The sequence below is a fragment of the Canis aureus genome, chromosome 5 (genome assembly GCF_053574225.1).
Source record: "Canis aureus isolate CA01 chromosome 5, VMU_Caureus_v.1.0, whole genome shotgun sequence".
NCBI classification, from domain to species: Eukaryota; Metazoa; Chordata; class Mammalia; order Carnivora; family Canidae; genus Canis; species Canis aureus.
Window position 1 is genome coordinate 52,258,922 of NC_135615.1, and position 22,185 is coordinate 52,281,106.

Consider the following 22,185-nt stretch of genomic DNA (forward strand, 5'->3'; position numbering starts at 1 on the left):
CCTGCCTTCGGCCCAGGGCATGATCCTGGTGTCCCAGGATCGAGTCCCATGTTGGGCTCCCTGCGTGGAGCCTGCTTCTCCACCCCTCTCTCTCTCTCTCTGTCTCTCATGAATAAATAAATAAAATCTTAAAAAAAAAAAAAGAGTCAGATGCTTAACCGACTCAGCCACCCAGGCACTCCAATGTTATAAATCCCTTTAAAAAGAAAACAAAATCTATAATAAAAAAGTAAAAATCTTTGACCAACAATCAAAAGTATCTGAAAGTTTCTAGATTTTGTTTTTAATTATTATAATAATGGGCACAGTGTTATATATTGTTATACCATAGATTGTTATATTACACCATATCGTTATACTATAATAATAGCACAGTGTTATATATATATGTGCTATTATATAATATATATATTATATAATAGCACAGTGTTATATATAATAGCACAGTGTTATAATAGCACAGTGTTATAGATTTATGTTGAGTTGCTGTTCACGTTCAACACTAAAGACCAGGTATAAAAAAGTGTACAGCTATAAATCTAAGGATTTTTGACCATCTTGAACATAATGGTTCGATGTAAAAACCTCTTTGAATTTCTGGAATGTTGCAAGGTTTATATTAGATCAGGTCAGCTACAACCAAATGGGATTGTGAGTTGTTTACCTATAAATATCATGTGGTTTGGGCCATGATATTGATGACATACTGTTGATACTACCCGCCACAGTCATCATTCCTGTCTATCATCCTTATGTTTTTCAGGACTCACAGAAATTATGGATAATGGATATTTTAAGTTAGGGTCTGCCTTGAGGGTTTTTGATCTTTTCATCACCAATGTTGATTTGTTTCCCAGCATTGTCATTATGTTTTTGCTTTGAATTTTTATTTTCATGACGCTCAGCACTTTGTTTGAAAAACAACCATTGTTTTATAATCCTAGACATTTTTGTTTAATTTTGCATGTGTCTTTATGCAAAATCTCAAATTTTGTTCTTTTTAGCAAATTATGACAAGAATTGAAATGAAACAGCAGTTTTGTTTCAGATGTTTTATTTGTGACATACTAAAGAATATGTAATTAAGACTTTATTTAGACATGTGAGATGTACATGCTGTCTCTTCTCTCATGTCAAACAGGCACTTTTCCCCCCCTGTGATTTATATTCATCTGTGTGATTCATAACTGTTCATCTCTAGCACTATAAAAATAACATAAATTGTAATAATTTTATGAGTGTTCTTTATTAGCTACATTGTTTTATTTTCTTCTTTTGACCCCAGTTATTAATTCTGTGTGATTCAAATCATGGCCCTTACAGTCTTCTATTTTTTATTTCCTTAAAAAATCTGATTTCCTTTCTAGCTCTATATTATATATGTATTTCAGAACCTTTTCCCAGAATTTCTAATTTCCTTTGATGAACTCTGTTTCCATTCTGACTTGTAAGTTTTCATTTGGGATTTTCAAGCCTTAAAAAGATATCACAATCCTAATGTAATATGTTGTATTAATGTTTTTCTCTGATCTTTATGAATGTTAGCAAGATACAGGAGGTTTGTCACTTTAGATTTCTTTGTTATACTTTTAAATTTGGGAACAAACTGCTGCCTATATAGTATGCTAGTAAAATATACCAGATAGATACCAGTGCATTCATCTATTTGTCCATTTGTTTGGGCTGGTTCACTCAAAGGTTTTTTTTGTTTGTTTTAAGACTTATTCATTTATTCATGAGAAAGAGAGAGAGGCAGAGACACAGGCAGGGGGAGAGGCAGGCTCCTCGCAGGGAGCCCGAGTCTCCAGAGTCTCCAGGATCACACCCTGGGCCCAAGGCAGCGCTAAACCACTGAACCACCCAGGCATCCCTCAAAGGTTTTTTGTTTGTTTGTTTGTTTTCCTCAAAGGTTTTATTGTAATAATTTACGGTAGTTTTAGAGTTGCTTCCATCATTTTTTTCTTTTTTTTCCAAAGGAGTAATTATTATCATACCTGTCCATTGTTGTGCAACCGTTTTTAGAAGCTTTTACAATGTCTGTTAGGACTAGATCGGAATAATAAAAAATAACTGTTGTGGGTTTTTTAATCACTGGAGCTTACTTAGTGAATTTAGTTCCCTTTAAACACATTCCTTGACAAATAGATGCATTTGTTTAGGTAGTATTTATTTTATTTTAATTCCAGTATAGTTGACATACAGTGTTAAATTAGTTTCAGGTATACTATATAGTGACTCAGAAATTCTATATATTACCCAGTATTTAGGCAGTACTTTTTAAAATCTAAAACTATCAGTGTGAGTTCTGTGCTAGCATTGGACAGTTTAACAAATGATAAATCTCATCTCATTCATACTAAAAGATAAAGTTAGGGGTACCTGGGTGGCTCAGTTGGTTAAGCAGCTAACTCTTGGCTCAGGTCATGATCTCAGGGTCATGAAACCCAGGCCCATGTTAGGCTCTATGTCAGGTATGGAGCCTGCTTAAGATTCTTTCCCTTATTCTCTGCTCCTCCCCTTGCCTTTTCCAGCCCGCTTACATGCACTTGCACATACACTCTCTCTATTAAAAAAAATTATTTTTAAAAAAGACAAAGTTAGATATATCTAAGTATTCTATTTATATTTCTCTGTAATGTTGTAAGTAAAACAGGGCAACCATGGTGTAATACATAACCCCTTCATTAAGCTGGGTGATAGGATTTTAAATTTATGTTAAGTCAGCAATTTCAGCATGATCTACTAAAATGAGGATGCTCTGAATAATACTGAGGTCTCAAGATACCACCAATGTAGATAATGATCTATAATATTCTTAATTCGATATAAGATGTTATTTTAGCTATCATCTTATTCTTCACTTAGGATTGATGGTAAAAATATGAAATTATTTTTCACAGTTCTTTATGCAAAATCTATGCTCAGTAAGGCTTCTAGTGATATATTGATATATAACCTATTACTTCAGAACTTACTGGCTGAATATAGCAGCAATCATTTTGTATTCTGTCACCATTTCTGTGGGTCAGGAATTCATAAAGAAGTCATTTGGAGGGACGCCTGCGTGGTTCAGTGGTTGGGCGTCTGCCTTTGGCTCAGGGCATGACCCTGAGGTCCTGGGATCGAGTCTCACATCAGGCTCCTGCATGGAGCCTGCTTCTCCCTCTGCCTGTGTCTCTGCCTCTCTCTCTGCACCTCTCATGAATAAATAAATAAAATCGTAAAAAAAAAAAAAAGTCAGTTTGATAGTTCTGGCTTGGGGTCTTGCATGGATTTAAGGCAGTGGTGGCTGAAGCTGAAGCATGTAGAGGCCAACCAGACATCTTTCTCTTCATGTTATGTCAAGGCATCTCCTTGTTGTCTCTATACATGGACTACTTTGGACTTTCTCATAGCATGGCAGCATCAGGGTAGTAGGATCTGTTTCATGGAAACTCAGAACTCTGACAAGGGTGTTTCAACAAACTACACAGAGGCAACATTGCATTTTCTGACCATTTTGGAGGTCACATAGCATCACTTTGGCCATACTGTATTGATTGACAAGTCCCTGCAGTCTGCCCAAATTCAAGAGACAGTGCATCTCCGTCTAAGAAGTATCAACTAATTTGCAATTATTTTTCAAAACCTCCAAAATAAGTCCTGTGGTGACTATAGATGGATGAAATTACAATAGAGCTTGAGACTAGCATACCATAGTCTTCCTACCTCCTCCCTAATTTGTGGTTAGTAGTTTACATTGGCACAACATTGTAGTTATCTAATTTAACTTCTTTTTTTTTTTAAGATTTTATTTATTCATGAGAAACACAGAGAGAGTCAGAGACACAGGCAGAGGGAGAAGCAGGCTCCATGCAGGGAGCCCAATGTGGGACTCGATCCCAGGTCTCCAGGATCAGGCCCTGGCCTGAAGGCAGTGCTAAACTGCTGAGCCACTCGGGCTGCCCTAATTTAACTTTTATACCAACCTTGTGAAGCATCCCTCTTTATAAATAGATATGCTGAAGCTCAGAAATAGTAACCTCCCAGGAGCCACAGAGGTAATTATTCATCAAACTAAAGTGAGGAACATTTGGTGACAGATCTAAAAGATAGGACTTCAGTGATTGTTGCTAGGACATGGGTTATCTATATAGGAAAAGGAAAAATTGGATCTCCTACTCACAATCAAACAGAGAAACAAGTTCTAGAAGTTTATATAGGAATAAATCTTTATGACACCTGAGCAGGGATATATTTGTTGAACAAGACACCAAAATGCTAACTGTAAAATGTAAGGCTGATAAACATGACTACATTAAAATAAAGAACTTAGGAGGTACCTGGGTGGCTCAGTTAGTTAAGCATCCAACTCTTGCTTTTGGGCTCAGGTCATGATCTTGTGGTCCTGAGATCAAGCCCTGACTTGGGCTCCCTGCTCATCAGGGAAATTGCTTGAGGATTCTCTCCCTCTCCCTCTGCCCTTCTTCCCGCTGTTAGTGTGTGTGTGCTCTCTCTCTCTCTCTCTAAAATAAATAAATAATCTTTAAAAAAAAAAGAACTTCTATTAATAAAATGAAAAGACACTAATACTAACAAATACTGAAATATGTAAATACTAAATTAAGAAATTTGTAAAATATGGAACTAGAAAAACATTTGTACCTAGGATATATAAAGTACTACTATAGTCAATAAAAAAAGGCCAACATTGCAAAAGAAAAATGGGCAAATGACATGAAAAGATATTTTAGGAGAAACACAAATGGCAATTAAACATGAAAAGATATTCAGTCTCATTAATAATTGGGGAAATACAGGGATTCCTGGGTGGCTCAGCGTTTGGGCCTCTGCCTTCAGCCCAGGGCGTGATCCTGGGGTCCCGGGATCGAGTCCCATATCAGGCTCCTGCAGGGAGCCTGCTTCTCCCTCTGCCTATGTCTCTGCCTTTCTCTGTGTCTCATGAATAAATAAATAAAATCTTTAAAGAATAATAATAATAATTGGAGAAGTACAAATGAAGGTCACATTAAGATACAATTTTTCCTCATCAGGCTGGCAAAAATAAGTTTAACAATGCTCAGTATCTGTAAATATGAGTCAGTGGGAATGTTTATGCACTACCTGTAAGGGTGTAAGTTAATTCAAAAATTAGAGTAGTGGGATCCCTGGGTGGCACAGCGGTTTGGCGCCTGCCTTTGGCCCAGGGCGCCATCCTGGAGACCCGGGATCGAATCCCACGTTGGGCTCCCGTTGCATGGAGCCTGCTTCTCCCTCTGCCTGTGTCTCTGCCGCGCTCTCTCTCTCTCTCTGTGACTATCATAAATAAAAATTTTTAAAAAATTAGAGTAGTAACTAATTTGGAGAAAAATTTAGTATTATGAAGTTGGATCTCACAATCTTCATAACTCAGTATATCCTTACTGTTTACCTAGAAATATTTTTGCATTTTTTTTTTTAATTTTTATTTATTTATGATAGTCACACACAGAGAGAGAGGCAGAGACACAGGCAGAGGGAGAAGCAGGCTCCATGCACCGGGAGCCCGACGTGGGATTCGATCCTGGGTCTCCAGGATTGCGCCCTGGGCCAAAGGCAGGCGCTAAACCGCTGCACCACCCAGGTATCCCTATTTTTGCATTTGTGAAATTGGACAACAATTTTATTGTTCATAGCAACATTACCTATAATAGCAAAATGCTGAAACAAGTCAGATTTCTATCAGCAAGAAAATGCATCAAGGAATTTTAGTATTTTTACATTGGAATATTTTATAATCAGGAAAGTAAGTAAAGTATAGCAGCATGCAGCCCCATGGCTGAATCTTAGTAGCAATGAAAGAAAAATGTCGCAGAACACTACAGTGAGACATCATTTCATCAAGCTCAAAAGGAAACAAAACCAAATAATGTATATGTAAGCAGTAAAACTGGAGAAAATATTTAGCATAAAAGTCAGGAGAATGGTTATCTGCTGCACAGGTAAGTGCAGCCGTGTTACTATTCTATTTTGTAAATTAAAGGGTGGATTTAATGTGTTTTTATAACATATGTTTGTAATTCCACTCATTTATAGATTTAAAATATTACATGCAAATTTAACATGTTAAATTTAGCCTTAATTCTACCAGAAGAAATAAAAGAATAAGAAATTAAAGCAACCATTTCCTCATTCCTTTAGCTAAAAGCTTGTCCAGGGCCACAGTAGAAGCCAGCAGTCAGGGCCACAGGTGTTGGTTTTTCCAACCGTCCTGACAAAGGTTTCTTAGTTGTTAGCTAAGAAGCCAGCAGAGAAGTCTTAGACACTCTTTCAAGCCGTATTGATGAGAAAAATGTGCAGTGTCCAGTGTCTCCATGCTAAGACAATCCAGGCATGCAATATTTTACTCCAGTGAACTGCTAACTAATACGCATAAAAGAGGGATTCCTTAGTGAAATAAAAGTCTCAGTTATGCCAGCTGAATCAAGAAATACAGTTATCTGTTGTAATATTAATATTTTTTTTCAGAGCCCTGGGCTTTGGTCAGGCCAATTCATCTTAGCCAATTAGTGACTTAAAGTTTTACTGTTAAAGTGTAAAAGAATGAGGTCATGGTATTAAGTAAAGATGCTTTTAAACATTATATGGCCTTTTACGCTACCAGCCATGAAGGCCTGCCTAATTAAAATACACAAACCAGTCCTTTAAGACTATGGAAAAAAAAAAAAAAAAGGAAGCAGGGAAGGGAAGGAAAAACCTTTAGTCAAAAATCAGCATGATAATGGTAATTCCCTTAACCTACACCATCCTTCTTGATTTTGAAACATAAAAGTCTAGTTATTGGTCATAATAACTTTCAGTACTACTGAAACTTGTGGCTTTGTGAGGCTTTAAAAGCCTACAGACCTAATACAAAGCATCAACTGCCTTGCCTTGCCTTAGTTTCCCTACTAGCCAGATACCACTCTTGGGCTTCCCAAGTATTGAGCTCTCTCTTCACTCACTACCTGATACTGATGTTAGCTGCTAATATTTTTGTTTTCTTTTATATTACTTTTTTTTTTTTTAAGATTCTATTGATTTATTCGTGAAAGACACAGAGAGGCAGAGACACAAGCGGAGGGAGAAGCAGGTTCCTCACAGGGAACCTGATGTGGGACTCAATCCCTGAACTGGGATCATGCCCTGAGCCAAAGGCAGATGCTGAACCACTGAGCCACCCAGGCATCCCTTCATATTACTTAAAGCACCTCAAACATATTCATCTTTTTTTCCTCCAGTACCTGGCATAAGTAGGAGCTCAGTGAATGTTTGCTGAATGGAACTGAACCAGTCCCCATTAAAATGTGTCTTCATGCAGTATGGTTCCCTGTTCCCAGTGTCCTCGCTGGGCTTCTGGCTCACACCAAAGCAAGGGCTCTTGTGGTATTTTGAATTAGTGGTCAGCAAGCAGACCTTTCTGTGCCCCCCCCAACCCCGCAAACACAGGCAAGCTACCTAAGAATGCCCTCTTCACAGTGGTCAGATAGAAACCTAACAGAAAACATAACGTTGAAAAGAACAGGAAAATCAGGAAGGGAACTGCAAATATAACACATTTAATTAAGTTATGCCTCTGTCTTAGCTTTTGCAATGGGATCTGTACTCTGTTATCTTCTATTGCTATAGCATATTCCAAGCTTATGAACTCATTTTTCTTTTTTTTTAATATTTTATTTATTTATTCATGATAGACATAGAGAGGCAGAGGGAGAAGCAGGCCCCGTGCCGGGAGCCCGACATGGGACTCGATCCCAGGACTCCAGGATCACACCTTGGGCCAAAGGCAGGTGTCAAACCGCTGAGCCACCCAGGAATCCCTGAACTCATTTTTCTAGATGATATTCAAAGAAATATACCATCTTAAATTTTCAGGGTTCTTTTAACAATATTGTGGTTTCTTCTTTATATACACAATATGGAAAATCCCACTGGAATTATCTTTTATTTATGTATTTTAGAAGCTGAAATGGAAGTTCTTGCAAAGAAAAGAACAGTCATGGGATAGAAGGTGGGGAGGAGGGACGCCTGGGTGGCTCAGTGGTTGAGCGTCTGCCTTTGGTTCAGGGCCTGATCCTGGAGACCTGCGATCAAGTCCCACGTTGGGCTTCCAGCATGGAGCCTGCTTCTCCCTCTGCCTGTGTCTCTGCCTCTGTGTGTGTGTGTCTCTCATGAATAAATAAATAAATAAAATATTTTAAAGAAAGAAGGTGGGGAGGATTGCAGAGAAATTAAGAAAATGTTCACTGATTTATAATAAAATTCTAAAGAATGATAATAAATCAAGGTATAATCTAGTGGTATAATATATTGGGGAAAGTACCAAAGTAAGAATTTATAAAATGTATTTCTATGCATTTTTACTAATCAATAGCTGAGTGAACTAAGATCATTTAACCCCAGTTTTCTTGTTTATAAAATGAGTATACGAGCATATGTGTCAGTGTGTGTGCGCACATGTGCCCACATTCACACTTTCATGTGAAGCCTCTTTGTTACAGGAGGAGAATAGGAAGAAACTAAATCTCCTCACCACAGAGATTAAAGTAAATCCGAGCCTCTACTGTCAGATTATATAAACTGGAAAATTTCTCAAGGGCACTTTAGGCCTTCCCCCACCCCTAACGAGGAGAAACTTCACCCAAGGAGGTCTGAGACCTGGTTCAGATTCAAATGGATTAAATTCTTATTCAGGAAGGAAGATGCAGTTACCACAGAGCAGTCCAGAGTATTGGCTGCTTTGCTCCTAGAAAATCATTACACAGTGATTCTGCTCTTGCCTGGAGATTATAAGGGAGAATATTCATATGATCAGCTCAGGAATGTGCTTTAGAAGCACATATCAGAAGTGCTCTCCTCCTACGAGAGCCCTCCAGAGATTTCTGAGGGCTCGGAGTCTGACTGGCGGATGATGCCTGGTTATAGTTGAGTCAGAATTTTGTTAAGGGTCATTTTTGTGGTAAGTCAAACATTTCAGTACAGATAATTAGTCATTTTTTTTAAATTAGACCTAATTTGGGGCAGATTTTTCTCAGAACATCCTTGTACCTGTTGATGCCCATCTTATCTTTTTAGGGAGTCGGTCGTTTTTACCCAGTCAAGACCAGGAGTTTGAGTTTACTCTGCCGAGTATGCTTCTAGGCTTTTTGAAGGACCAGCTCTGTACTCCCGAGATACAGCGGGGCCGGGCACTCCTAGCATGTGAGCCCTTCCTGACCGAGCATAGCAAAGAGGGAGAAATCTGCTCACGGCAGCTGGTGGGCCTCGCAGTGAGCCTCTGTTCTAAGCTCAGGGCCCTGGTGACCAGGTGAAGCCAGGAACCCGAGGCCCTGGTACACTGCTGCCCAGCAGTGTGCCCGACTTGCCCCGTGGCTCACTGCCCTGCAGGGAAGGCCTTCTGCTCTGGCTCTGGGCCTGCTTATTTGGGCCCCTCACAACTTACCCAGCTCTCCCCAGACCCTCCTCATGGGGAACTTTTTTTCCTCTGCTACACATAGCTCTCGCCTAGATGCTCCCCAACCTTACAGTATCCAGTATTATATCTTCTAGAAACTCCGGTTGCTGTGCCCCACACCTCAGGACATACTTCCTGGTGCTGTTAAAACCAGCCTTGATCAACCCAGGTTAATCACATGCCCCTGAACTCTGTGATTCGAACGGCTAGCCATCCCTGAGGGAGCCAGCCCACAGCCCTGTTCTCTCCCTGGCCATTAGGGGTTTCTTCCCACTGCAGGCACGTGTTGCTGGGATCCCAGTGTGTGCCAATATCAGTTAGGGGGGGTTCCAACTCCAGTCATGCCAGCATGCGCAGAAGTTCTCCAAGGATATAAAAGAAGGTTATAATGGAAAAAGGAGTCTAACTGTTCTCTGCCTCCACTGTGAATAAACGCAAAGGAAACTGTGAGTAATGTATGCACAAAAGTGCTTTAGTACTTAGGACCTACGATTTTGTATTGGTAGGCAAAGTGAGATACGGATTGCTGTATCGAGTAGTACCTTTAGTTAAAATACAACTATTTGAGGACACCTGGGCAGCTCAGTCAGTTAAGCATCGGCCTTTGGTTCAAGTTGGGATCTCAGGGTCCTGGGATTGAGCCCTGAGTAGATCTCCCTGCTCAGAGGAGAGTCTGCTTCTCTCTGTGATTTCCCTCTGCTTCTACCCCTTACTCATATGTTCTCTCTCTCTCTCCCAAATAAATAAATAAAATATTTTTAAAAATAAAATACAGCTATTTGCCTGTTGCAATAAAATATGAAAAAAAGCTGCAGAATGATTGCAGCAAAAGCCTTACACCAGCAATCTAAAATGCATGTTCTGGAGCTAAAACTGTGTTCCTTCAAAGATGTCTTTAGTTGGGAAAATATAAAACTCAAGGGTGGGCAGCCCAGGTCTTGGAGAGAGAGTGCACTCAATGGTAGGTCTCTAAGGCTCTAGAGACACGTGTCCCTTATTGGCTCTCACCCAGGCTGAATCCATTACACCTGCTGAGTCTGTCTGGCGTCCCCATTTCCTCCCAGGGACCATGAACTGACCAGCCACCCAGATGTGCCATGTCTGTCCTGCCACCTGTTTTGAGAAAACATCTGGTATTTTTATTAGCTTGCTTTTGCCGGGAGAATTCTCCATTCTTTTGAGTGATGTTGTTTTGCTCCTGCATACAGGTTCAAATGTTCTGTCTAGCTTTCCTCCTTTTTGTGCAGTGTTGACTCATTTTCCCAGATACTCGTTCATATGCTGCTTGCTGTAGTCTCTTGATCTCTCTTGCCAAATGGCAGTAAGGCATTTTTGAAGTGTTGGAAGCCTTTGGCTGGGGTTTTAATCCAGCTGTCCTTGTTTGGTATGTTGGCAAAAGAATCCCATTCTCCATTTGTGTAGAATTTGCCCATTATTTCTATTCCTGCCTCTCAAGTGGAACCAGGTTAGCAAATGATAGAAAATTAAATCCAGATGATTCGTGATAAGGAATACGTTCTTTGAAAAAGACCATGGTCATAGAGAATACTCAGAATGAGATTATGCAAATGTTTCTATTATCACACTTTCAAGTGGTACAGGCATTTTTTATTCTGATGTGAGGCGAGGCAGTTCTGTTTAGCTTTTTTATTTATTTAATTTTTCCCTTTTAAATGAGCAAAGCTCACTAAGGCATAAAAGAAATTAGGTCTTCAAAAGAGCCTGCCTCGTAATCACCTGTGTGCTTCATAGCCCATCAGAGATGATGAATAAATTTGCTTTGCTCTCATAGTTTATAATTTACCCATGCACTATTGTAACAGAAATGGTTGTCATACCCTTTCATTTCAGGAAACATCTGATCTGAGTAAGATAAAACCTGAAGCCAGGAGATACTTGGAAAAGTCAATTAAAATGGGAAAAAGGAATGGGCTCCATCTTCCAGAACAAGTTCAAAATGTGAGTTTATGTTTCTTTTTTCTTATTTGAAAAAAAGAATAAATAAAATACAACAGAAAACAGGTTGGAAAACAACACATTTGTATTATGGAAAATAATACGTAATACAAATCCATTTCCAGTGTATTTGGTAGTCAGTGGTTTTAAATTCTACAACTCCTTTCAACCTCATGGTGACTGACAACTGATAATCAGAATTTTTAATCCTATGCAAATTACATTTGTTTCATATGTGCTGGGCTTATTTTCCGTTCTCCATTTTATATTTCCTTATGGCTATTTCCAGGTCTTAGTAGTTGATTTGCACTCTCACTCCCATGGTCATTGGTAATAAAATTTTTATGATGGAGAGTTTTAATACAAGCACTTTGGAGTGGAATACCCTAGGATTAATACAGTTCACCCTTGAACATCCTGGGGGTTGAGATAACAATTCCCCTGCACAGTCAAAAATATCCACACTTCTGACTCCCCAAAAACTTAATAGCCTGCTATTGACCAGAAGCTTTACCCATAACATAGTTGATTAACATGTATTTTGTATGTTATATGTATTATATATTGTCTTAAAGTAAGCCAGAGAAAAGAAGTTATTATTGAGGAAATCAAAAGGAAGAGAACATACATTTATAGTACTGAACTTTATTTACTGAAAAAATATCTGTATATAAGTGGCCCTGGACCATTCAAATCCCTGTTGCTCAAGGGCCAACCGAATATGAGGACACATTAGCTACTGAAAAGTGCTCCTCAAACTTTTTCTTGTCTGATGCTGATCCTGTCTTCCATTATCAGAAGTAAACTCAGCTACAGAATTAAATCATTCTTCTTGGACAGGAAATACAACCCTGGATCTGTTTCCAAGTCATTCTTCTAAACAGTAGAACAGGAAACAAGTGTGAAAGATAGCCAAACCAAGTGATGTCAGCCTAGTAGATATAACTGAAGGTACTACTGAGATACAGGTACCTTTCTGTCACCTAAACGCCCTTTGAATACCTTGTATCTTCCTCAACCTAGTTAGAGAAATGTGACTGATCTGACTTACGTAATTTACCTTATGTCTTCTGGGTCACTCATCATTTCTGTTTGGGGCATTGTATTAGTTGAAATATGTTTATTTACAATTGATAAAACCCTGTTGACTCAGTTTAAACAATAGAAAAGACTTATTTGCTTGTATAACTAGAAGATCCACCATCCAAAAGGACATAGTGTCAAACTTCCTCTCATGTCTTAATGGCCTGCATTGGATCATATGCCTAATCCTGACTCCCCTTTTAGTCAGGAGAATGCCAGGCCTTGCTAATCAGAACCAGTCAGTACTACAGTGGGGATGGGATTACCTGAATGGTATAGGGTCACATTCCTGAAATTTCAGATAGGATCAGGTCCCACCCAAACTACATGGCTAATGTAGAATGGGGGAGTGGTGGTGGAAGGGAGCTTGAGGTGATAACCCAAGTGTCCAAAACCAATACTGCACAGTATGTGTTAAGTCAGCAGACTCAAATTAAGTGTGCACCAGAATTATCAGGTTATTCTTGTAAACATTAGAAACAGGAAACCAGTGTGAAAGACATCCAAACCAAGTGATGGTTTACAGCAAAGCTGTTAAAGCTCTGAGTACAGAGTCCCACCTCTGAGAGTTTGTGTTTTAGTTGGTTTGGTTTGGGTCTCAAGAATATACATTTCTAACAAACTCCCAGGTGATGTTGGGGTCAGGGCCATGCTTTGAGAACCATTATGGTTCCTGAAATTTCATTATCCAGCATCTTTAGAATATAAGACAGGTTAATATAAACATTTAATGTTTTTTCTTGTGGTTTCCTTTTTGCTTCCTCTGATTTCCCACCTAATATTTTTTATGCAAATGTTAAGGCCCCTATTACCTTAGTTTACAAAAGTCTATAAAACTAAGACACAGCCTTTTTTCCAAAGCAACCATAAAATTAATTATCTGTTTACTTCAGCACCAAATGTTGATTTCTACATTAAAACTCTGAATTGGAAAAGATTAGAAATATGTTAATTAGGGGTGCCTGGGTGGCTCCATCAATTGGGCATCTGCCTTCGGCTCAAATCATGGTTCCTGGGTAGTGGGATCAAGCCCCATATCGGGCTCCCTGTTCAATGGGGAGTCGGCTTCTCCTTCTCCCTCTGACTCTCCCCCTTGCTCGTGCATTCTCTCTCTCACTCACTCAAGCTCTGTCTCTCTGTCTTTCTCAAATTAATAGATAAAATGTTTTTAAAAAAATAATTTTAGGGCAGCCCCAGTGGCGCAGCAGTTTAGCGCTGCCTGCAGCCTAGGGTGTGATCCTGGAGACCTGGGATCAAGTCCCACATTGGGCTCCCTGCATAGAGCCTGCTTCTCCCTCTGCCTGTGTCTCTGCCTCTCACTCCCTCTGTGTCTCTCATGAATAAATAAATAAAATCTTTAAAATAATAATAATTTTTAAAAAGAAAGAAAAATGTTAATTATTAACAGACTACTACAGTCATTCATTTACCCAACAACTATTTACTATCTGTATGTACTCTGTACCAGAGTCTGCTTCGATTATACCTAAGTTTATTTAGTTCTTACAAATTAGTTCTTATGACTAATTTCTAACACATCACTGGGATTGCCTTTTGTAGGTGTTGCATACAGATACTCATGTTGCATACTGATACTCTGTATCAGATACTCATACAGATACAGATACTGCATAGAAGACTTCAAGAAACTATTTTATGAAACACATCTTTAAAAAAACACTTCCTGCAGGCTGGACATAGAAGCCAATCTTCATGTAAAAGTGAAACTTGTTTGAACAATGGCATTAAAAATGAAAGTTTCGGGCAGCCTGGGTGGCTCAGCGGTTTAGGGCGCCTTCTGCCCAGGGTGTGATCCTGGAGTCCCGGGATCGAGTCCCACTTTGGGCTCCCTGCATGGAGCCTGCTCCTCCCTCTGCCTGTGTCTCTGCCTCTCTCTGTGTGTGTGTCTCTCATGAATAAATAAAATCTTTTTTAAAAAAATGAAAGTTTTGTCTTGTTAATGTTCTATATCTGTATCTTCTGTTTAGGAAATCAAAGCAATGAAGAAAAGAGTGAGTGAGCTATGTATTGACTTCAACAAAAACCTCAATGAGGATGATACCTTCCTTGTATTTTCCAAGGCTGAACTTGGTAAAATTCTGGGTTGTTTTTTTTTTTTTTTCTGGTTAAATAGTATAATTTAGAGAAATAATGTTACCTCACCATTTGCCAAATCAAAGTTGAAAGAATTCTTTAAAAAATGATCAGGTAGGGATCCCTGGGTGGCGCAGCGGTTTGGTGCCTGCCTTTGGCCCAGGGCGTGATCCTGGAGACCCGGGATCGAATCCCACATCGGGCTCCTGGTGCATGGAGCCTGCTTCTCCCTCTGCCTGTGTCTCTGCCCCCCCCCCCCCTCTCTCTCTCTCTCTCTGTGACTACCATAAATAAATAAAAATTAAAAAAAAAAATGATCAGGTAGTTTTCTATAGAACTCATCACCCCTTCAACAAAAAAGACAACCAAAGCATGCCTAGATTTTATTCTAATAAGAGTATATACTATTTCTAGAGATAATCCAAAGGAGATTTCATAATATTTCCTGGTAACTTATGCTAGTGTTTAACAGCCTTCAGTGCCTTGAAATTTTTTGCTTTATAATATCTCCTACAGTGTAACTTTAAGTAGTCTGTGCTTAATCTGTTCTGAATCTTTTGTGGCTTAGCTTTGCCTGTTCCCCATCAAAACACCATCTGTACAAGTGCACTGAAGCCTATTCATATTCTGAATTACCATCTCCTAAGCCACCGTCCTCTGATCACCACCCCCATTCTAGTAACATCAAAATGATATTATAAGGATTATCATTATTTTACTTGAATCTCAGTTACTTCACAGAATTCCTAGAGCTTCTTAAAGGCATCATGCCAATTGCTAAATACACTAATAATGAGTAGAAAAATAGATGAATGAGAAAATGATTTTTTGCAGGTGCACTTCCTGATGATTTCATTGACAGTTTAGAAAAGACAGATGATGACAAGTATAAAATTACCTTAAAATATCCACACTATTTTCCTGTCATGAAGAAATGTTGTATCCCTGAGACCAGAAGGAAGATGGAAATGGCTTTTAATACAAGGTGCAAAGAGGTACTCTGAATGTTTTTGTCTTTCTTTTGTTTTTGTGGAAGATTTTAAGAAATGGGTTTCCTTTGTTTACCCATGTTGACATCAGCTCAGAAACCAATATGCCTAGTTGTGTATTATGCCTCCTAATTTCTTAAAGCTTTTAACTTTCTCCTTGCTCAGTGGCAGCCTTGGTGTGGCCACATCATAAGCTGTTTTCATTAAAATAGAATGGTTTAAATAAACAAAAGTTGTATTCATTTACCAAGTCAGAAGTCTAGGCCTCTCTGTCCTCAACAAATGACTTCCAAGGCCATACCAGCTCTCACCATGTCCCAGCCTTTAGGGAAGAGGGAAAATAAAGCACCTTTAAGAAGACCTTGAAATGATGTACATCAACTCCATTCACAACCCATTGACTCAGATTCCATCATCTTGCCATATCTAGCTGCAGGGGAACGGGGGGAAATGTAGTCTCTGGTTGACAGCCATGTGCTTAGCTGAGGGGATTCCACTGCCAAAAGGAAAAAAGGAAGAATTAAAAATGCCTTCTGAGAGTCAGCTGGCCAGTTCCTCCACAGTCTGCCTCTTGGGCCCTCCAGATAACTGTGAGCACCTTTTTGCCACACCTAGAACCCACTCACCATATGTCAAATCGTAACGAGTTAACTGCCTCGAGCTCAAAGACAAGCCTGTCTGGAGTCCTCCCCACTTGTAGCTTCCTCATGATCTAGCAACTTATGAAAGAGAGAGCATGTTGTCTGATCTGTTCATCCCCAACACACACACCCACTGATGGATTAGGAACGCAGTAACCACACTAAAAACTCCTGTTTGGAAAAGGAAAGAATGGGAGACATATGGCAGGCCCATACCAATTTTCAAAAACTGGCAGAAATTGTGAGGATTCCTTGCTTTGATGAAGGTCCTTGGATAGCTCCTTAAAGTTACTTTTTTTTTTTTTTTTTCTAGCAGTAATTAGCAATTGTACCGCACGATCCCTGATTTTGCCTGCCAGGAATTCTTTCTTGTCTGTTGCCCTCTAGGACCAAATCCTGGGCAGCTACTAGTCAAGATTCCTGCTCATGCTGGTTTGAAGCCTGAGGATTGCTTTAGGGATCAAATAACCACAAGCTTTTGTAGGCCAAGTTCATGATGCCTTTGGTAATATAATTCCCTCAAAAATGTAGTAAGTGTCTTGTCTGTTTGCTTCCAGTCAGATTCAGATTAAAATGATTATACCCAAGTAATACTTTTGGTCAGTAGTTCCTAAGTCTTCTAGATTTTTTTATATTGGCTCCTGTATCTTGTTCATCTTGCTTTAATAGAGTCTGCTCTGGGGCCTTCTGAAACAGTAGGCTTGAGGAAGAAGACAGTATTCTCAAACTACTCTCTGTAATTCAATAACTCTAAGTGAGTCTTTTCTCTTGATCCTAGGAGTACAGAGCAATGGCTCCCCCAGACATCTGAGGTCCTAGATTGTACGCCATGGACAAAACCTTGGTTAACAGAAGTCTTTTCCTTCTATCTTTGTAAACTGAACAATTCTCATTTGAGTTCATCTCATGCAATCTTTCCAAAAGCCACACATAGCAACACACATGCACCAACATTAGGTGTCCCCAACAGTCCCCCTAGGGCTAAGACTTAGTAGGTAATTGTCCTGCCTTCCAAGTTATGATATGAAATCATTTTAACAAATGTTGCCCATGGTATAATGAGGATTGCCAGCTTCCTAGCCTGCTGTGTCTCTGTTCCCACCTTCTACTCCTGTACATTTTTTCATTTTTCTTATGGCAGTACCCTATTCCTAATATCAAACCTCTGTGTGTGTGAGGGTACAGGGTAAGCAGGGTAAGCAGCTATACAAAAGCCAACCAACAGTGCAGTGACTCAAATAAGATAAAAGCTATTTCTCTTCAGAAAGGATTAGTGGTTGGCAGAGGCAGGGGACACTGGGGAATTGCTGTTTAATGGTTACCAGGTTTCCAGTTGGGGTGTTGGAAAAGTTTTGGAAACAGATAATAGTAGTGGTTGCCTAATAGTATGAACTGAGTGCAATTAGTGCCACTGAATTAGACACTTAAAAATGGCTTGAATGGGAGTTCCGGCAAGAGTGGGAAGGAGAGTGGACCCCAGAGAGCCCTAAGCAGCTGCACCCCCAGTGGCCCAGTCACCATCACTGTCACCACGCGCAACAATTGGGGGGAGGTGACCCTGCCCTCACCTCTGCAGCACCACAAGGTCATCACAATGAAGGTGTGGAGAACGTAAAGTGGTTCACTTTAAGAAATTGATGCAGTTCGATCAACAGAAATGAGACCAAGGTGTTTGTATACCAGATTGCCAAAAAGAATCACCCTGGGAAGTACCTGCTTAGTGTAGGGAAGGGAGAGGCTGGAGTCTGGTGTGGGAGGAGGAAAGGGTAGGGAGGCAGCAAAAGTGCCAGGCTGTGGTGGAGCCCCAGCTCAAGGCCATAAATATGCAGCAGGTGATAACTGTTAAAGATGCTCTTCATTGCAGGAGCCTTCCCCACAGTTACCCGCAGAAGTACCAGAATAGTGAGGATGGGGAAGGAGGAGGACTGGGACAGTGCTCCTGAAAGGCAAGCCCCACAGCGCCAGACCTCCCATAGACCAAGTTCCCACTTGACTATGGGCAGCAACCACTCTTCCAACCCTCGCCCGCAGGGAGAAGCACTGGAGGGCTCTGACCAGCGGACAGGAGAGCAAGGCAGACCAGTGAGACAGTGTGTATGGGGGTTCAGACCATGATCCCACAGGGCTCCTTCTTGACAGAGCCTGAAGTGGAAAGGAAGGAAAATTAAGATGAGGCCCAACATCAACAGCTGCCTCAAGGTCTCTGCCAACTTAACTCCAGTGACCCACACAGATGCTAGAAAACCCCAAACCACAAGATTCCAGAGACAAACTCAGCCAATCTACTTCTGAGAATTGGTAGGCTCGTGAGGCTGGGGGCACTAAGTAAATGCGGTCTTACCGTCTCTACTATCATCCGGTTTAGCTGGCCAACAAGAAGTAGTAAATATGAATTTCCAGCAGTAAGAAATAAACAAGAGATTGGAGCCAAAGACTTTAAGTGCTTGCCTTTTGCCCATTGAGCCAATAAGGAGAACTTCTAATCTGCATTATCTATGCAGCCTGAGGTTTCTATTATTTTTACCTAAAGCTGTCTTTTGGTAATGATAAACGGGTTGGGTTTGGTTTGGTTTTTTAGCCTGGTTTTTCTCAATACACCTTTAAAAGTTTTTAAGTTGTTTTGTATCTGGTCAAGTTAAGATTTAAATTTAAGAACCTAATTTTAAATTTGTAATAAAAGTTTAAACTTGATTTTTTTTCAAAGTCAGCAGATGGCAAGCACCTGCTAATAAAAGTCTTAAATAATTTTTTTCAAATGGTTAAAATGGCATTTTTATGTTACATGTGTTTTAACACAATTTCTAAAGGTGTATTTCTCTTGCAACTAACAGTACAGAGGTGAATGATCCAGAGTTGGAGGAGATAGCTCTGCCATCCTTGGTATCGTGGCTTCCACAGTCATTGTTGTCACATGCAGTTCACAGCTGACAAGACAAGCATCTATAAAGAGATAACCCGGGAATTTTACTCATGACCTCTTTGCTAGTCCCTTGTTCCGTTGCATATCATGTGGCCACAGCTAGTTTTAAGAGAGGTTGGAGGAGGTAGTCAAGGTATCATGTGTCCAGCAAAAACTCAGAAAATTCTTTTACTAAAAGAAAGAATGGGGGGAGGGGGATTTTGAGAAAATTGTCAGTCTAGAGAGAAGTCTAGGAAAACTGAAAAAGATGGGAAAAACTCAAACTAGTAAACTTTAGAACTTGAGTTATGTATTTCTCTTATCCATATTTCCATTGTAGTTTTAAAATAATGAAAATTAGAGTAAATAATTATTTAGTATTTGCTCACGTACCAGGCACTTTTCTGTGCACTTGACATATATTCTGACTTGAGTCTTCGTTATCACCCTACGATTCAGCTACTTCTATTGTCCACATCTTAAAGATGAGAAACCTGAGGCTTAGAAAGGTTAAAGGACTTAACAAAGGTCAAATAAATAATAAATGGTAGAGCCTAATTAAGAACCTGGATAGACTGACCTCAGTGTGTGATCTTCCTTAGAAACAATTAAATATGATTTAATCATTGGGGTAATTTTTCTTTGACTTCAACATTTATTACTTTCTCCAGGAGATTACTTTTCCTTTTATTATTAAAAAAATAAAGCAATATCATTATTTATATTCTTAATACATACAAAACAAAAACAAAAAAATGTGTAATGATTTGAGATGAATGTTCACATTGCTATGCAACCATCACCACTATGTGTCTTTAGACTTTGTCATCTTTCCCAGCTAAAACTCTGTACCCATTAAATACTAACTCCCAATCTTCTTTTCCCCAACCCCTGGCATTCACTGCTCTATTTTCTGGCTCTATGAATTTGACTCCTCTAGGAGCCTTATGTAAGTTGGAATCATACAATTTGTGAGACATATTTTGTGGCTGGCTTATTTTTACTTAGTGTGATGTCTTGACATTTTATCCATGCGCTAGCATTTCTTACCCTTTTAAGACTGAATAATATTCCTTTGTATGTATCAACCACATTTCCTTTATTTATCCATTGATGAACACGCTTCCACCACTTGGCTATTATTCACATAATGTTGTAGTGAACACAGGTGTATAGATATCTTTGAATTCCTGCTTCCACTCTTTGGGATACATACCCACACGTGGAACTGCTGGATCATATAGTAATTATGTGTTTAATTTTTTAAGGAATTGCAATACTGTTTTCCACAGCAGCTATACTTTTTACATTCATATCAGCAGTACACAAAGGTTCCAGATTCTTCACATCCTCACTAACACTATTTTTCTGTATTATATTCCTTATAATATAGAAATATATGTATTTCATGAAATATATATATTTCATTATATTTCTATTGTTTCTATAGTAGCCATACTAATGGGTGTGAAGTAAAGTGGCAAACTAGTGGCTCCTTCGTGGCTCAGTGGTTGAGGTCTGCCTCCGGCTCAGGGCATGATCCTGAGATCATGGGTATGATCCTGGGATCCAGGATCAAGTCCCACATCCAGCTCCCCATAGGGAGCCTGCTTCTCCCTCTGCCTGTGTCTCTGCCTCTCTCTCTGTGTCTCTCATGAATAAATAAATAAAATCTGTAAAAAAAAAAAAAAGTGGCAAACTAGTGTTTACATATATTTATAATACCAAAAACAAATGTAAGTATCAATATTTGTTGCAGTCTTATCAATGAAATTAAATGTGGAATCACTGTAGTCCTTAATATTTTTCACTCTTAAGTTTATAATACCTAAAATTTTATTAAGACCTCATAGCAACCTCCTGAGGGTTAAAAAGTTGGTTATTTCAGAAATAAAACTCAATCATAGCTTTAAAAAAAAAATCCGTTAACACTGTAGTAATTTATTCAGAGGTGAGATGGTTTAAAAATACCTGACAGTTTTGCCAACCTAAAAATACATGTAATAACTCTCTTTTAATGCTTTGGATCCAATTAATGATGAATCTTTGTTTTTGTTGTTGTTGTTTACTACTAGGAAAATACCGTAATCCTGCAGCAGCTATTCCCACTGCGGGCCAGAGTAGCCAAACTCCTTGGCTATAGCACACATGCCGACTTTGTCCTTGAAATGAACACTGCAAAGAGTACCAGCCACGTAACAGCCTTTCTAGGTGGGGTCTTTTTATACTCAGTTGTATATTTCCATCTTTCTTTTTCTTTGATTATCTCACTGTATCCAGCTAAATGCATGGGCTCTTATGTATTTGTCCTCAATTTGTCACAAATATTGGTAAGATAAACATGTATTTGGCTCTGTTACAGGACATGGCAGTTTGGAAGTCAATCCTAGAGTGTAAAGGTGAAGACAACTGTCTGATAAGCCCTGTAAAGAGAAAGAAGGAAACTTAAGGGAGATACAGAGTGATACAATTCTGATTAGGCCTGTAAGAGAGTATGTGAATACAGGCCGCAAGACGATAGCCCAGATGGAAATGTGCCCTTTTTAAATTAAAATAAGTTAGGGGGAAAAAAATAAAAAATAAATAAATAAAGTAAGTTAGGGAGAAAGCGAAATAGTCAAAATTAACCACGGTATATAAATTGTGGTATCCATCTAAAAAGTGGAATTGCTATATCCAAATAGACATTCTTTATAGGAAGGGATTGGTGATAAACAAAACCCATGGCTGTTCTTTAACTGCACTGAGCAGTTTTTAGTAATAGTGATCACAGGTTGCATCTGATTTATCTTCCCTGGCTTTTTGAGGAGCCTCATCTCATTGAAGAGTAATCATGTACATGAGATGGTTTCACTATTGTTTTGTTTCCTGAGTTATATAACATTCTGGAGTCAGAGTTCTCCGAGATAAACTTGAGCTTTGTTGATGGTATGAGGAAGTTGTGGCTTGATTTGGCTGGTGCTAAAAAAGAAAAACTAAAAAAAAAGGGGGGGGAGGGCAAGGAGCCATGATAAATTACCCAAAGAGAACAGCAGTGCTGTCATAAGAGAGCCTGCTTTCCTTCCCTCGCTC

At 39.3% G+C, this 22,185-nt stretch overlaps 1 protein-coding gene across 5 annotated transcripts in view; it reads left to right on the forward strand.

Moving 5' to 3' along the window:
• The window catches only part of NLN (neurolysin), a 106,695-nt gene that overhangs the window by 39,101 nt on the left and 45,409 nt on the right, over positions 1-22,185 (forward strand). For all 5 annotated transcript variants that reach the window (XM_077898000.1, XM_077898004.1, XM_077898001.1 and 2 more), the window contains 4 exons: positions 11,303-11,410; positions 14,479-14,581; positions 15,419-15,579; positions 21,189-21,324. In XM_077898000.1, the coding sequence (XP_077754126.1) occupies positions 11,303-11,410; positions 14,479-14,581; positions 15,419-15,579; positions 21,189-21,324 (508 nt within the window). The remainder of the gene's footprint in view (positions 1-11,302; positions 11,411-14,478; positions 14,582-15,418; positions 15,580-21,188; positions 21,325-22,185) is intronic.